Here is a 19,047-nt window from a genome sequence, read left to right as displayed (position 1 = left end):
ACCTGTTGAATGGATTTGAAAATGCCCAGGCGAGACCGTACGTCGAGTATATGACACCTCGGTGATAGAAGAAGGAGTTCCCTCTCGATGTGGCAGTGCTGGAAAGAAAATGAACCTGTTAGCAGCTGAAGCTACATATTATACTATCTTATAATATCGAAATTAAACTATTCCTTTCTTTTTATAGTCCCTTAAAATTCATGCACTAAAATTTTAATCAACTATCCATATTTTAAGAACTAAATTAAAAATATTTGTTGCAAAATAATGACGTTTAAAAGTATTTTTGCAACTATCAAAACTAGGTTTGTATTAAAAAGGATAGGGGTACGCTAAATGAAATGTCACTTAAGAGTCTGAGCTGCCTTCGGGAAAATATTATATTATATATATAGGTTTATTTTAATATTTTGAAAACAATCAGTCACAAAAACCTTTTTATATCCATTGCAGACTGGAGAGAAACTCTTTCACTCTATAAGCCTCAATAGCTCTAAAACAAATTACATTGCTATACATGCATTATTATATAAAGAATTATACTAGAATTATATTACGAAATTAGAAATATTGTATTATTTATAGACATTAAGTTCCATGCAAGATTTAAAGTTCACAAGAACTACTTTGTCAGATATCTTACGGATATTTTTGTTAATGTGTTTCGTGATGTTGCATGTAAAAATTGTATATCTTTGTTCTCAGTTAGCTTCCATATTTATTTATAATATCTCCTCTTTTCAATCATGGTTAGCTAAGCACAAATGTAGAAATGTTCTCTAACGTTCAACAAAATCCCAAAGCCAGTTCGTCAGTCAGTTCGTCTTCAAAATATTGTGAAATTAAAGATTCCCAGTTCCCCAAGTAATATATATATATTTTAAATCAAATAAATACTTAAGAGGGATACGTTTATGATCAACAACCCTTAAACTTTTGTATATACATGTCAGTAATATTTAGATATTACATGTTTAAAAAATCTTAATTGTCGTTGATCATAAAACCATTTGAGAACTTCTATATAACTTAGATGATTAAATAATATATATGTATATCAATAATATATAGGTGAATATGATATACTATCAGAAAGAACTATCACGCGAAACACAGGCCTGAAAAATCTAATAAATAACATGGATATGTAACATGTGAAATAAATGTGAATTCCCTAGTAATATTTTTCATGTAAATTCGTTTTTATAAGACATTGTTAATAGTCGTCTCATTATAAGAAACAGATTAAGATAAATATAAAAGTATCATATACCGTTACAGTTAAGGAAACGTTAAATGTTCAAACAATATCTCTAAACTGGCCTATAGACTTGAAAATTTGGATTAATCTTTATTTTAATATAAGCAATATACTGAGATAATGATGGTGTAATTCACGCAAAAGGATTTGGCTGGGCTTTAGCTAATATTTTTAGATTAGTCTTATAGATAACAATGAAGGTAACGTAACATATTTAAATTCATAACTTTTTAAGGAAACGAATGACGGTGACTGTGTTTGATTTCAACACTCCTATGAGGCTAATCTTAATAATAATAGATATGATTGTATGATGTAAAAAGATATCTCAAAAAAGATTTCATCTGTAGACTTTTAATTGAAACTTCCTTTCTGCATATGCACGGATGATTTCTGTAATGGTGAATGCTCAATCAAAAAATCCGCCCCAGCGTCGTTGAAGTCTATCATTCAGTATATCTATTTTGTGAGTAGTCTTTAAATTTGTCTTTAGTTAGCAACGAGATTTATAAAAATTATGATCTATTTGATAAACATTATTATTATTTTATATTCTGCCAACTTTATCTGTCCACAAAACACCTAGAAAACGAAAACTTCTTTGAAGGGTATACCACGTCATGTAGTGTGGGGTACTTTTACCTTGTTCAAATGTGGCTTTGATGTTATTGGCGATCTACTTATATTCTTGTTTAATGTGTACCTTTTATTAATTACCAAAGCAAACAATTGCTTTTCTCTTATTCTGTTTTAAGCAATGGACAAACATTTAGATATAACTCAGTTAATTATTAACTAGAAAGTAACTAACCAGAACAAACTATTCTGAAATAAGTAATTGCGTAGCTAAGAAATTATAGGAAATCCTAGATATAAATTATTCAAATTAAATTGAAAAAAGATAGCCTACAAAAATATCTTTCAAACTTTCCTACTACTAATAAGAAGGAAGACTTTAGATTGTCTCTTGATTTGGGTAGAAATATATAGCCATACGGCAGCTCGATTCTTCACGCATGATTGAATTGAAAGGGAAGAAAGAATTTTTGGGGTGGATCTAAAAAGTAGGTTAGCACTTTGAATACCCCAGTACAGTATTTATGGACATCATGTTTTATCCCATAGACATGATTTGGTCCCTGTAGTTTTTCACCTGTAAGATCCACGGGAGTGTTGTCTTCTCAGCACAATAAAGTTTCCAAACACCTTCCATCTGGAGAATATTTCTGTGGTGTCTAAGTTTTACACTTTTTTTAGTAAATATGAAATTAACTGTGGGAATTGTCCGGACGCGGATTTTAAACGTTTAAATTGCAGATCATAGCGATGCTGAGACATCTTTTGTCATAGTAAGGAAAATACTTAATTTGGACGTTAGTGGTTTGTATACACCAATTTATTTTTATTATAATTACACCAAAGCCGTGCACATCGACTGATTCTAAATCTCACTTAACTATTCGTAGTTTACCCGAGGCTTCGCACCCAATTGCCTGCTAAACATCCTTTATTAAGTTGCATAGCAAACACTCTTATGTCCCTGGAGGGTGTTGAATGGATCAGGAGTGATAATAGGACTTTGGATAAAGGTCAGTGTTTTGAGGCCTTGGAGTTCCAGAGTAAATAGTTTTTATAAATGCTAATTGAATGTATTGAATTTCTCCGAAACTTTCCATCACGTTTTATAGAATGATTCAAATGGTTTAGGTTACAATAAAAATATTTTAGGCCAACTTGCAAGAATAATAAAGTCAAAGTACTTAGTCATTTTAGTGAAACCATTTAAATTTCAATATAACGGGGTGCTATAATGATTTTTAAATGGTAATAGGTATTTATAAGATAGATAATATTCCGATGTTTTCTGGAAAAGGAGTCACAGGTCAGGCAAAATTGTAACTGGCTCTTATTAGACATGTATTGCACGTGTAGAAATACTTATGGTTTTAATAAAATACATATACGTCACCACAATTGGGCTTTTCCCTCTTGGCCGTGTAAATAATTAAATTTCAGTTTAGAAGCCTACTTTGGTCAAAATGCATCAACTTCCAGAAGTTATAATCAACTTCGTTATAAGAGTGATAGTGTGAAAAGAAATTTACGGATTAACCTTATTATTCAATAGGCTAACATCAGTGCTGTGCTTCTGACATGTTACACATCTTATTTTTTTATAAACTAAATTGTTAGAATAAAAACACCTAATTCGTCACTATTGCCATCTACAGTAAAAGTTAATATAGTTTGGTAGATTATATAATTTTTGCCGTAACTTAAATGGTCATATAGGCAGTGCGCTCCTTGTTAAAGAAAAATTCGTGAAAACGAAAAAGGTTTTCGGCTAGGAGTTGACAGTCAGTAGAACGTAGACAAGTGAACTGGTGCCGCAGGGTAGGAGAGGGTAGTTCAAACAACCATGGTTTCATCATGAATGAATGGTGGTAAGAAAACGATCATTTCTCAAAAAGAACTCGATTGAAATAATGCTTATTTAAATTGTAAAAAAAATTTCAGTTGATATGCAGAAGCAAAAAGAAAGCTCATTTCAAAAATACAGTCATAAATTTAAGTTTTATTCTGATTATAAAACGAGTTGGACACTAATTAATAGTTTTAAAAATAAAAATCCTAAATTCACCTAAATTTTTTATAAAATTGCGCCTGTCCAGTGAGTGATCTGAACGTTTGAAAATGCCATTGAATCCATCTTTAACTGCAGCTGGTGATTGGACTTTTATAGGAATTATACATGTTCTGAAAAGATCTAAAAATGATAAGGCCGCAAGTTTTGATAGAATATTAGACAACGAGTTAGTATCAAATCTGTAAATAATTCCATTTTTTCATTTGCACAAAAAGGGGATATTAACTCCGTCGAAATCTACAGAGGATTGTCCTACATTTAATGCATATGCAACATGTTACAGGCATATTACATTCAAGATTAAGTAAATGGTTTAATTACTGCGAAATACTTCCATAATTTCAAGGTTGGTACAGGAAAATATATTCTACAGTGATAATATTTTGTCCAACATGGTTTATTTCCTCTTGACGTAGCTACAAGGAAAGACGTTTTGCTTCTTTGTTGACTTTACATCTGAATTTGACATCATTGAAAGGGAGGCGTTCATTTCTTGGTTGTCATGTATGGGGTTGTCAAAACGGATGCTAACTGTGAGAAAAGGTTTGTAAGAAGGAAATAAGACCTGGCATGTGGTGCGCTGAAGGAGTAACAACGGAGTTCACCACGAAACTCGACTTGAGACAAGACTGTATCCCCAGTCCGCGACTGTTCTCTCTGTTTGTTAACTACCTGCAGAGCTCTGGGGGGTGGCTGCAGTTTCGGTGGTTAACGAGTTGCTCTGTGCAGATACTAGCTACAACAGCAGCCGGGCTACAGCACATGATCGCAAACTTAGAGAAATACTGTGATAACTGGAATTTCAAAAGTTAATTGAATAATTCAAAGATCATGCTGTTTAAAAAAGAGGAGTAAAAACGGAAAATTAACCGATAAGTGATCGTACAAGGGAGAAAAAATTGTAATATTAATTCAGTTTAAATATCTAGGGGTAATTTGAACGTTTGAGAGAAAAACTTAGAATGGGAAAGTTGTTACTAACTTCAATCTGGGAGAATTGAAGTTAATGTGTGTTAGTAATGTAAGTTAATAATGTGTTTTAACATTAGTGTTCCATTATGCACCAAATACATGGTATACAGTGCGGTAGTAAAATCTATGCTATGGTGCTTAAGTTTTATGAACGAGTTTTTATTAGAAAATTATTTCGCTTTTTTATTTTGAGTTGCATTTATACAAACTAAAATTACAGTCTTGTTACATATATAATAGTTTAAATCCATAACCAAATCGCCTTACAAAAGGTTTTCTTGTATCGCGAATGGAAACCAATAGGTCAAAGTTAGACTTCTGGTTAAATGATCTGGAACGCGGGGAATCACAGTTGATGGCGGTGGTGGAGACGGCACAGGCTGGAACAGGCTGGTGAACAGAGCTGGAGGGACAGGCATAGACCTTGTAAATTCAAATTGTAAAGGCAATACCTGATCCTCGACCTTGACCTCAAAGACAGGAAATATCCAATTGATAACTATCATATAAGTACAATATCATGGTTAGTAAAGACAAGGTCTCACTTGATTTATCTAAATTACCAACGGGTTAAAAGTAGAAACTAAATATGTTCGCTTTGTAATTTGGATGAAAACGGGAGTGAATTTCACTTAGCTGCTACTTGTCAATTCGTAAAAACTATAAGGCGGCATTGATTTCGCTTTCACAACCTAAGCGAAAAGCTACTAATAATTATCTGAATAGGGAACATTTGCTGGCTCTAGGGAATTATTTGAAAAATACTTGATTAGGCTTACAGACGGGATTTGGTCAATGAGTTCAATTTCTAAATTTCTTATTATGTTTTAATACTTATATACTATCTGTTCCTTCCTAGAATTATAGATATTCATAATAATGTCTGTTACATATCAGTCCTTCCGAAATATAAAATTATAACTTGATTGAAGTTGTGCCTCCAGATCTGTCCATCATCAAATAAGAGTCACTACAAGATGAGTCTGTAAAGAGTTAATATTTAAGAGTCTGTAGAGGAGATAGCCTTCTCTTTTTAGCACTCACTTATTTCGCGTCTCCCGGTAGTCCCTAGCTTATACTTGGGCGTAAATGTGCATTGTTCGGCCAGGTGGAGCATTAGACTTCTGCGGGGGTCTTCAAAAATATAAAACCACCAATAAAACATTTTGAGTTGGCGGTCAACTTTTACATTAGGAAAGCTAGTATTTCGAGTACATCACAAAATAAATTAAACTGGACATATAATTAAAATCGGCAAGACATTTTATTCTACATTTATTCTTGCTTTTTTTAACTTTTCAGGTTTCAAAATCGTTGCAGATTAAAGTTTTATTGCATTATACAATTAAACCATTATAACCGAATATGTTTAAATGTATGGTTATAACAATTACGATTTCCAATTTTAAGATTTAATGATTCCGGACCTACAAATTATTTTTAAGTGTTATATTATATTGAAATTCCAACATCGATTGCTATTGTCTCGTCAGTGTTGCGCAAATCAACCATCTGAAATAATAATTTATCTTCAATTTTACATTTCAAATGGTATTTGACAAAAATGGTAGCCTCATGTGAAATATACCTTTCTTTTGACTAAATCAGAAAGGAAATTGATATATTCTCGAGAGATGGAAATGTACTCAACATCTCAAAACCATTCTAGATTTAAACACATTTTTATAACAAATAAAATAGGAAATGTTATAAGCGCTCCTTAAAACATGTTTCTTTAACTTTATAAACAACAGAGTTATGACACAACTGTTTTCATGAACGGTCTTTCCCTTTTTTTAGACACTTATCATTCATATAATAAGTAGGCGTAGTTAATTGTAGACAAAATAGTTAATAGTATATTTTCTGATTCTTGGGTGTACGTAGATATTCATACCTCAGAGTAACTAGATCAAACTCCTATCTTCCATCCTAGTAATATTATGGCAAATATAGTGATTGGTTTATTAAATAATATTAGACGAGAAAACTAACATAAAATACTTGAAAAGGTTTTGCTTACCAATAGGAGGTGAAACATGTAGTTGTCTCAAGCTCTGAAGAGAACTATTGTCTAGATCTGAATCTCTTGAGGACACCGATTTAAGATGTTCGACTGAAGTAGGAAGGGAGTAAGCACTTTTAGACGGATCTAAAATCCATAAAGAAATTTAAAACAAACATTTGGACATAATAAGAGTTAAAATAAAACAATTAACAAACTCTAAGTTGTTGATTTAAGGGTTAACCTATTGGCTTTAAAAATTTCAAATACAGGCACTAAAAAAATTGGATATCTACCAAAAACTATTTGTTTGCATTTTTTATTTCTTTCGTGAAATATAACTAAAACTCTGAGAAATGACAAATTCATTATTACGTCTTATTTACATAGATATGAGCTAAAACATATGTTAATTAGAATAGTAGTTCCACACCTTGTAAATAAATTGTTTTAAGAATATGTACATACTTATGCATTCATTAACAAGTACATTCTATAAAATATGCTATGTTAGTTATTTGGGATATAAGAAATCATACTTTGTTTCGTGGTTTGAGTGGATTTATTTTCAGAAACTGAAGCTCTGGACAGCGTGGTGTTTTGATGACCATTTGACGTGGAAGGGAGGTAAAGACTATCCTCGGATTGTTCTAAAAATAATAAAACAGATTGTAATTTATTTATTTGAAAAATGGCAGAAAATCCATCTAACTCTAACCAAAGGCAGGTTGTCAGTGCCGTTTAAGACAAGCTGATTGGAACCCAAAGATGAAATCCATAGCATAAAAATTACTCTGGGCACTTTTTCGTCTAGAATTTTCCTTCATTCTATTATTTGTCTATCTGCATTATATATCAAGACATTACAAATATATTTATTTTATTTTACTATAGACAATAATTAATTCAACAATGGTGTATCTGTAGGATATTATAAAGTGTATTGTGTATAAAGTGTAAGTCATTGAAGTCTACCATTCATTAGGCTGATGAATTTCTCTTCAGTGTATTTTCAAGTTTATTTCTGCATGATTGTCTATTTGGTTGCAAGCCCGCAGAACATCTCGAGTATGAAGTGAGCAACAGAACAAACTTCGTATGCAACATGAGCGAGCCTGTTAAGCGTAATGCACTCTGGCCTATTCCAATCACGTTTTAAGAAAACATGTCCGCATTAAAGTTATTCACCTTTTGACGCCTACAATAACATTGAAGTATAAAAATATGTGTTTAGTGGAAACAAAATTATCATCCTATAAAAAAAGCACAGTGGTATTTATGAACAAGTGTATTATATCTTTCTTAACCTTTCAAAAAAACAGCCAAATTAAACAGTATTATAGAACTTATCAATAGCAGATCAAGAGATGAAGCGCCTTAATCACAATATTTCTGAAAACAAATTTTTGTTCAACAACTTTTCCAATAAGAAGGTCAAACAAACATTTTAAGTAAAAAAAGGACACATATTTGTACTTTAATAATTGTTATGTGTATGTGTCTTAAATTATGTAATACAAGTACATTATAGAAATTTGAACGCAATAAATGTTGTAATTTTAATTAGATTATCAAAACTTACTACAACGATAATTCTAACTATTAATATAAGCACCGGAAAAGGTTTTTCGGTTATCATAATAAAACAAGTTTCATGTTGACACTTTACACTTATCTTTCTAACGTACTTTAGTCCAAATACTAATCAATGGGTTTGTGAAAACTGTTCTTTGCCTCATCCCTTAAATGATTTACCTACAAGAACCCGATTAAGTTTAATCGATGTAAAATCTTGAGAAATATTTAAAATCAGAGTTACATATCTATGATTTGCGATGAGGAAACCGGCAGCCTATCTTGGTGACACTCTTGAACATTACTCAATATGCTGAATGTTGTTGGCACACATCTAATCAATGTAAAAGGTGTCCCCAACTCTCGTTTGAGGTATTATTTGTAGACAAAAGAAAAACAAATTTTTAATCTATATACCAAGGATGTTTGGGTAATTATTGAGTTTTTGAAAGTTTCAATATAATATTTTTGTTTTTATTTTGTTTGGTTGTCTAGGAGTAATACTTTAAAGATTGGTAGAGTAGTCTTGGATACCCTATAGATATGGGTACCTCCTACTCTTACAAGTCTATCTCCCTGCTCTTAACCAGATAGGTTTGCCAAGAGATTAACCTCCACTCTATACTAGAGCTTAGGTTTGCCAATGGCGCAGTGTAGTGGGTACGGCGGTTATCGCAAGATAACCAGATCAAGCAACGCCGAGCGTGGCTGCTGCTTGGACAGGTGACCGCTGAGCGATCCTGTCCTTGCAAGCGGCCCGCCTGCCCGGCCATTGGTGGTGGTTCGGAAGTCACCTTTAAGCCGTTGGTCCCCAGGTTAAGTGTTAGAGAGGGCTTCTTAGCCCTAACTTCGCCTGGTAAAATAAGACATTCTTTACTTTTTTTTTTTACTTTTTAGAGCTTCTGAAGTAACGAAAATGTTGGAAAATGTAAGGCATTCATTTGAATCAAGACTTTATTTTTGCCAAGAAATAAATGGCCCATTTTCAGCATTTATTTTGAGCTTAAAAAAGATTGAGGTAAGATTTGAACATTGAGTTTAATTATTTTAAGTTTAATTTAAACTTAAAATAATTAGTTAAGAATCACTGGGAGAGTTAAGAATGGAAAGGAGAAGACACAACCTAAGGTGGAACGACGAACTAGAACAACTAAAACATGACAAACAAAAATGCACCAAAGATGGCTCCAGAGCAAACAACCAGAAAGTTTAGTCGCCTACAAACACGCCAGAGCAAAGTTTTAAAAGATTAATAAAACAGGAAAAAAATAATCAATGGGAAAGGAAATGTAAAGAATTGGATACCTACCTAGGAAAACAGACAAAACTCCAACTTAACACTCAATCTAATAAAGAACGAGGAATGGAAACAATACTTCCAAGAGATGCTAAGTGAAAAATCGAGCAGAATTCATAAGCCAACCAGAGAAGGAAGATATTTATACAATAGGGGGAGAACAAGTAGCACTTGATGAAACAACAGTTACGAAGGCGATTAAACAGCTAAAAAATAGAAAAGCAGCTGGTCCTGGCAATATTCCGGCCGAATTAATCAAATACGAACCCAGAGAACTACAAATCATGTTTACAATACTCTTTAGAAAGTGCCTGGACGAACACAAAACCCCAAAGGAATGGAAGCATAGCTGGATAATACCACTGCATAAAAAAGGGCCAAAAAATTACTGCGAAAATTACAGGGGACTCTCTGTTAACAGCACACTATGCAGATTGTATGGGCGAATAATAACATCGTTGATAACCCATGATTACTCTCCGTATCAACTAGAAGAGCAAGCCGGATTTCGAGCAGGCAGATCCACGGTCGATAATACTTTCTGCCTGATGCAAAATAGCCGAAAAAAGATTAGCCACGGGGAAGAAGTACTGATCTACTATTCGTAGACTTAACAAAAGCGTATGACAAATGTGCCAATCAAAATCCTTTTTAAGGTACTAGACGAATCACAGATCAGTATACCGATTATAAAAACCGCCAAAGAAATGTACACAAGGTTGCTGCATGTAACACCAATACTGTTCAACATATACGTCGATGCTGCATTAGCAAAAATGGAGACGGAAATGCAGTGGAATGGGAATTTCCGTGGGTGATCGAACGCTATATACACTGCATTATGCCGACGACCAGATGGTACTCGCTCAAGACCCTGAAGATTTAGAGTATATGAGGAGGAAGTTGCTGGAGGAATATAAAGTGGGGGACTAGCAGTAAATATAAAGAGAAAACCAAATACTTATGTATAGGAGGACAAATACAAGCCCTACAAACTGAACTCTGGAGAAAAAATTAGTGGGTGTGAAGAGTACATATACATGGGCACGAGAATCACTCAAGATGGCAAGTGTGAAAAAATGATCAATGATAGGATAGTCGGAGCACGAAGAATTACGGGAACAGTTAACTCCATCCTGTGGCAGAAAAAGATGTAAGAAACAGAACGAAAATGCATATTTACGACGCGGCGATTGTCAAAAGCACATTGACCTACGGTAGTGAAACATGGCAAATTTCCAGAAAAAATGGAAAATAAACTATTGTCCACCGAAATGGATTTCCTGAGAAGAGCTGCGCGGAAATCGAAATTAGACAGAGTGCGAAATGAGGAGATAAGGAAGAACGATGAAACGAGAAGAAAACTATTGTTGAAGCAATTAGACAGAAACAGTTAGTATGGTTCGGCCACGTAAACCGAATGGATGAGGAACGTCTGCCAAAAATTCTTATGGAATGGCTACTAACAGAACGACGAAAAAGGGGACGCCCTAGAGAAACATGGAAGCAGGGGATATCGAGGGCAATGTCGGAACGGAACTTAGGACCTGGTGATTGGATTGATAGGAAAGAGTGGAAGTTGGGAATCGGAAGGCGACCACATACGCTGTGAAACCGATTATATATATATATATATATATATATATATATATATATAAGTTTAATTTAGCACCACTTAGTGTTAAGAATAAGTCTGAACAGATGAGTTAAGAAAAATAGTGTTTTTTAGCGTAACTTTTCAATAAAACTTTGACAAGCCGATGTTTCGTACTGGATTGAGATGGAGACCTCTAGTCTGTGGCATTGTCCTTCTTTTATATAGACCTTTAAAATGGAGTGTCCCACCCGTTGGTTGGTGGTTGGGGGTTTGCATTTAAAAATTTTGACTTGACCCCCCAACCCCCTATTTTGGGTTGAGAGGCTAAGGTTTCATGTAGCGCAAAAAATTAAGCTACCCCCCAAAGGATATTGGTTTGTTTAATTCCGTTCAAAAGTTAGAAGGGGAGGTGGGACTTTTGGGACACCCGGTGTATTGTTTATTGAATCAGTTAAAATAGCACTAAATTGGAACAGACCTTTAATATTTTAGAATTACGACTATAGGATTACAAAAAGCAAATACTCAAAATTAACTTACTTAAAATAAATACTTTTAAATGACATATACTTCAAAGAAACGTACCATATAACTAAAAATGTTGTTAAATACGATAAAACCAACGATGGCCTCTCATAATTAAGTCAGCTCGAGGATTAATCTTTCTTGAAAATTTTCAACAATAAGTTATTACAATTTCTTAAATAGTAGATAGTACTGGATAGAATAATTTTAAATTTCTTTAATAAAATATATTCCATAAAACTTGATTATACAATGAAACTACACAATATTGATTTCCCTGCAAAAGAATAACATTTGTAAAACATTATTTGGAAGTTCTATAAACACTCATTAGATATATTGTTTAGTTAAAAAAAATATATATACGAAAATAATGTGACATTACCAGTAGAATATGAAGATGGAAGTAGGGTTGTAGTTGGTACATCCATACAAATGTTGTCCGGATCTACAGCAATAACTAAACTGGAGCATAAGTTTGTGATTGTCCTGGGAGATGGGACTGTATTGTAATTAGATGACCCTAAAACAAAGTCATAAATTAGTTGAGAATATTTTTAAACACGATGAGACTAAATTAATCATTACTGTGACATTACGAATTGTAATATTAACACACATTTTTAATAGCTTATTGGAGGAAAATGTATACTTTTTTACTGAAATATCTGATTTCACATATGTGTAGATTTCTAAGGTTCAAACTTTGGTATTGTAACAAATATATACTCAATATGTGCTGCCTAGTATAGTTATACTTAAATAGTGTATAATAAAATCGGATGAGACTTTGACACTCAAACCACCATTTCATTTTTTGTAATAAATATAATACCGTACATCGTGGAAGGTTTATCTCTTACCAAAAGGATGTTCATATGAAGTTGGGTTCATAGTTTGTATAGAAGTATTGCTCGTGTCTGGAGCTGCCCTGGTTTCTTGATCTACATGAACTGGTGCGAATGAATGAGAAGGCCAGACTGCATTTTTATCAGCTTGTTCTAAAAATCATTAATTATTTTGTGATATCTGGACACATGAAAATAATTTGATAACAAAAGCCACATTACTACATGTATTACTAACTAGACAGATATTGCGTGATGGTTAAAATGTCCATAGAATTGGTTTAATACCAAAACATAGTCTAGTAAGATACAAAGGATACATTTATTCGTCCATTAAAATAGGATTATTCAAAATGTCTTCGCATTGTTGTTTTAATCGAGTTTAAAACTTTGAGAATTTACTATAATACTATATGTAACGTTGACGGCCATGAATCTGAAAATGTTATTATGTCAATTATTATACAATCGCACTTGGCGCAACTATTGTAGAGTCCGAGCAGAGTTTGAATTATTAATCGTTCCCCTTTATGAACTATCTCCTTATGTACCTCGGGTTGAATTCAACCTACCCTCTAATAATAAAACGTAAAAATAGGTTAAATACACAAAGATCATTAATTTATAGTCATAGTTTATGATATTTGATATGCACATTTGATACGTAATTTCAATTTTATTTTTATAAATAACATCTTGGTTTACAAAAAAAACACTTGTATCATTAGTATGGGCGTATGTGTACATAACTTATTACTCAAGTGGTTTATTTTAAAGGTACAAAAATTATTACTGGTTTATTAAAAAAAAAGGTTTTTATCTTCACTAAAACGGCTTTTCGTAATTATTTTGTGATATTTCGTTAGGCGTCGTTAATTTGGCTTATATATTTTACCTATAGTTAGTTCAATACGTCATAGCTCTTTAAGGGATATATGAAAAAAGAATAAGAATAGTTTTAATGTTTCCCCATGTTATATGTTACTGCAGTGCTGGAAACCTTACTATTCTTCATTTGTAAAAAATATGATCTCAGGTTAAACATGGACCAACATTAAGATGGAAACCAACAAATCTCGCTGAATTTGTCATTAATTGTGAATACGCCATAACAGTCAAGTTTATTACTGAAGAAGCATAATTTACAAAATGACAAACAGAAAAATCGGACCGTAACTGTAGCGTACATTTAGTGCTCTATATTATTGGATATTACAATGGGACTTGTTCATAATCCAATCATCTTTTCAAGTCATCAATATTGATTTTAATTTTAACCAGAGTACAACATTATGAACTTGATAAATAATTCGCCAACAATCAAATACAGCAGTGCTAACTGAAAACTAAAAGTGTTTGATATACCCAAATTATATTTTATTACCTATTTGTGTAGCGGCTGCATTCTTCAAAGCCTCTTCTTCTGCACGTCGGTTCTGCCGTTGAAAACGAACCATCCTCGTATAATATGCATTGTCCTCTATCACTTGTAAAACTACCATAAAGATAAAAAATAATAGTTATATAAATAAGGAAACAATATACCAATGTGTGTGTCGGTATATATATATATATATATATATATATATATATATATATATATATATATATATATATATATATATAAAATAATCAAATTATTTTAAGTATGATAAAGGTAAGCTATAATAATTAATTTTGAACTATAATATATTATTGCTATGATTTGGAGGTGATGTGCCGCTGGTCTTTAGATTCATTTGATTGGAGGCAGCAGTATGGATGTATAAATAATTAGCCACTTTTTGATCGCTGTCATGGATTTGCTAACTTGTGCCACTAGTAGACTCGATAGATTGTACTTTTCTAGCACCTATGTTATATTTTTAATATTGATTTCTTTTTCCACCAGTATATCACAAAAACTGTTATCAGTAGATCCCGCTGACAAGTTCTAACTTAGTGGGGCCAAATGCATGTATGATTGGTGAATAAATAAATTCTATTCTAATTCTAATATATAATATAATTATCTTTATTTTGTCAAAAATTATAAGATTGCATGAGTCAAGTAAATTCATAATAATATACAATTCCACATATTATTTGTATATTTGACGATAGGTTCTCTGAAAATTCTGATTAAAATTTTACAAAATTTTATAAATTATTTAGTTATAGTGTTGTGCTGTCAATGTTTGTTACTTTTTAATTATAGAAATGTTTAAATATATTTATAGGGATTTTCTTGCAAAATGTAAAAAACCATATCAGTACCTATCTATAATTCCAATTATTTCTATTTTAAACCATATCATTTTAAACTGATACGTTGGTGGTAAAGCATTTTAAATTTTCCGAGGCTTTTCTTTATATTTGGATTTTTTCATATTGAAGTAATAAGTTTTTCAGTTGATGTAAAGTTAGATGTTGATATCAGCTGTTTACAGGTTCATATTAATAAATCTGTTCTTACTGTTCTCATGAGTTGAATACCGTTATGCCGTAGTTATTTTAAATGTGAGTTCATGTTGAGAAATACTATAGAAGGCATACTAAATAGATCGCTATTTCCATTGACAAAAAGACATTTACCTTTTTTTACAACAGGCTTGGATAAATTTGAAGGTTATATTTGAACACTGGAGAAAATATGATTTGCAAGATTAGCAAGAGTTAAGAGACAATCATCATCTATATTCATGTCTGGATATAAATATAGAATATTCGTTGGATAGACTATGCCATTGCATGATATACACAAATAAACAAATTGTTAATGGACCTACATCTTTAAAAGCGGGACTCTTGATCCTTAACATAAGGTACTTTCTTCCTTGATGGATGACGATTCTTCGGATTTAGAACAGAGTATATGGTGTCGAATTAATGGACCTCATATTCATTTTGAAAGTACTTTTACTATCCACAGTTATTTTGATGAGACATTAATAAACAGCGCAATAGTGGGTAAGATCTTAATATCTCACATTAATAACATTTCCTGGTCGTTTATGATTCATTGATCTATCTTTATAGATTTTGTTGGTTTGAATAGCAAAGCGATCATCGGAATACCGTATCAAAAAACATAAGGACATCGGTAGTACATGCGTAAATTCCTCTTATAATGTTAATTTAAAAATGTTTACTAAGAAAAGAAAACTACTCCTTGTGTTTGATTCTTATTCCCTTATTATATTTAGTAAATCACATATAAATAAAAAAAAATTGGAATGTTTTGTCTTTATGGTAATCTGAATTACAAATTTGTTTTTGTTAATAGAGATAAAAATAGACTGATACACTATAATATATTTAATATCATTAACGATTATAGATTTTATGATTGATATGTAATATACATTACGTATACATTATCTATGAATAGTATTACTATACTGTGACATGAAACCCATAAATATTTCCTTAAAATGTAACAAGGGGATTCTGTGACATTCTAGATAAGATAAATATAATTATTTAACTACGAGAGTACAAAACAATACTTACATTCTTGATGTTGCCCTCTAGTTAGATCAGGTCCCTCATCTCTGGACATTTCTATACTCCAATCCATATTCATAACTTCTTCCTCAGCGCATATGACTAATTCATAGTTTTCGGAAATATCACAGGTGATCTTGACATATGATGTGTTTAATTTCGAAACGGGGAAATTAAGAATCATTCTTCCTATAAAACTGAACTCATTTTCTACCTCTCTCCGGCGTTCATAAACCTCTACTACTATATCATTGATACCCTGTTCCCTATTGACAGAGAAATATGCAATACCAGTTGCTGGAACACAAGCTGGTGGTGAGATCACGGGAACTATCCTCTTAGTGATATCTCGTACACCCAACTCAGGTACAAACTCTCGCAGGGAACACAAGTTGCAGCCAAAATCTTCTCGGGACAACGCAATCAACGCGGCTCCTTCACAGGCTAAGTACCTGATTTCTGATTCATACGTAGTGCGTATATGAGGATATCGTTCAAAGGCAGTTTGCACTTCTTCTCTTACCCTTTTCATTTGCGACAGACCACCGAACACAAAGGCTTCAATATGGATCGTATCTCTTATTTCATTGTTTAGAAATGACAAACAACTATTAATCATACTTGTAATATTTTGAAACCAATGTTTGAGTGACGCTAATATAGCGTTTTTATCGATCTCACACTCTGTATAAACGTTGGGCACCGGGACTCGGATGCTCGTACGTTCTTCTGACAGTTGTTTTTTTGCGATTTCACACGATGCTCTTAAACATACTTTCTCGATTTTTCTCATGGGACGTGCTTTCACACTATTAAAATGGTAGCAACATTCACGAAATATGGCAAAATCAATAAACTCTCCTCCGTAATAGCAGTCTCCTACGGTACTGAGTACAACAAGCTCATTGTCTTCCACATTATATTCCACAAGTGACACTGTACAGGAACTTCCTCCAATATCAATTATTAAAGAATGTTTCTGAAAACATAACACGTAACCAAATTAATTTAATTACATATAGTTTTTAATTATTATTTATCCCATGACAAATAACAAATATTAATTTTAAACCAGAAATATTCCTTAAAAAAATAATTGTAATGTTAAAATAAATTTATTTTATATAGCCTATCTCGTATTTTACAAAAATATACGTTTTACGTAGGTAAACAACGACCACCAATTTTATTATTGAGAGTTTTGTAGGCTCTTTCTACGCCTGTAACATTTTATTTTCATTGTATAAGCATTTTTAAGATTAAAATAAAATCTTTCAATTATTTATTGCCCTCCACTGGAATGGAACCCGTGGAGGACCTGTTGGTTAGAGGGTCCTGCGCTACGAGAAAGGTCATATTATTTAAGAAATTTCTCCAAAATTTAGCACTGGTTATTTTTGTATTTAAATCTAGACCCTTTATGGAGTCTAACACACCGGAATGTACGTGTAGTTCAAGGGTCTTAGCAACTAATCTGGAAACTTTTTGCTGTTAACTAAAATTTACATAAACTTTAATCAAACATTTTTACCCTGACGATTATTCATAAATGTGGAATGCCAAAAATAAAAAGCAATCATATTTACAAAATTGTAAATGAATTATGTTTGCGAATAATTGTAGTTTATTTAAAAGTAGTGTATATTATGTAGAATACATTATGTCCGATAATTCATATAAATTGGGGCAAAAACACAAAGCACCTAGATTAAAAGTTATTTTTGCATAGCCGCCACGTAATGCTAACATTATTGTTTAAATGTAAACCAGTCAGTTAATATGTTATATCGAACAAATATTAAGCATTTATTTATTGTAAAAGACAGGAGCTCAATGCTGAAATAATTCTTCAAATAGTTCTCAAACTCCTTTAAATGTATGCATTTTAAACAAAATTGAAAATAAAAACATAAAATAAGTCATATTCCGGAAATTAATCAGTGCCTTTTGACCCACTTCTCTATTATTATAGAAATTTTCGACCTACACTTATTATTGGTGGTTGGAAATTTACCTAAATTTATACGTTTTACGTAGAATATTTCAATAACTTTCAGATCTAGTGTGCTTTTGTAGCCAAATTGTGTACTCCCGATTTTGACAAGCGATTCTGAACATTTCCCATGGTAATAGTATGCATCCATGTAATGATGCATGATCCAACCCATGAACATCAAATACGGCTAAATTTAAATTCGATGACATTGAATGATACCCTATCCCAAAATATATCTACAAAAACGTGTAGTGTTGTAAACAATTATTGTTATGGAGCAATATTTTATATATTTTAAGCAGGGATATTTATTAACCTCTCTTGGACTAATGGTTAATGTTAATCTAAAGAAACCAGGCTCTACACTACTGTTTGTTACCTTCAACAAGTTATTAATGTGGGGTTTTTTTTCAAAATTTATCGAATCTAATTAATGCACAGTTATTTAAATAGTGAACACAGATTATGATTACATACTTTGCTAATGGTCTTTAAGAGTGCATATGTTCTGTTAATTAGAATTTGCTGATTATACAAAAAGTAACAGTAATACGACTGGGATTCATTCTACCCCTAAACTATTGCCTGTATATCTTCAAATAATTTACGTACACATCAAGTAACAAACCGACATTTTCACCAATTATTCGAGCATTCAGACTAAACAGTTATGAATAAAAACTTGATGCGTAATATTAGTTACAAGTCTATAGAGCATTCTCATCTTTTATGAACAAAAATTTATAAATTAAATATAACTATAACGTATAGTCTGTTCCCTTGAGAGCCGGTATGCCCTTTACGACATGAACTCTTAGTGGGCAGGAGTTTCTCAGTT

The 19,047-nt window shown here is 32.2% G+C and overlaps 1 protein-coding gene across 1 annotated transcript in view; it reads right to left on the bottom strand.

Moving 5' to 3' along the window:
- The window catches only part of LOC124354348 (probable heat shock protein ssa1), a 68,881-nt gene that overhangs the window by 37,504 nt on the left and 12,330 nt on the right, over nt 1-19,047 (bottom strand). Inside the window, exons 5-11 of the mRNA XM_046804730.1 lie at nt 16,220-17,192; nt 14,112-14,222; nt 12,743-12,880; nt 12,265-12,402; nt 7,425-7,535; nt 6,904-7,032; nt 3-98 (exon numbers count right to left, since the gene is read on the bottom strand). Coding sequence (XP_046660686.1) covers nt 3-98; nt 6,904-7,032; nt 7,425-7,535; nt 12,265-12,402; nt 12,743-12,880; nt 14,112-14,222; nt 16,220-17,192 — 1,696 coding nt within the window. The remainder of the gene's footprint in view (nt 1-2; nt 99-6,903; nt 7,033-7,424; nt 7,536-12,264; nt 12,403-12,742; nt 12,881-14,111; nt 14,223-16,219; nt 17,193-19,047) is intronic.

This window comes from Homalodisca vitripennis, chromosome 2, assembly GCF_021130785.1.
Source record: "Homalodisca vitripennis isolate AUS2020 chromosome 2, UT_GWSS_2.1, whole genome shotgun sequence".
Classification (NCBI taxonomy): Eukaryota; Metazoa; Arthropoda; class Insecta; order Hemiptera; family Cicadellidae; genus Homalodisca; species Homalodisca vitripennis.
This window is presented reverse-complemented; position numbering and strand designations above follow the sequence as displayed.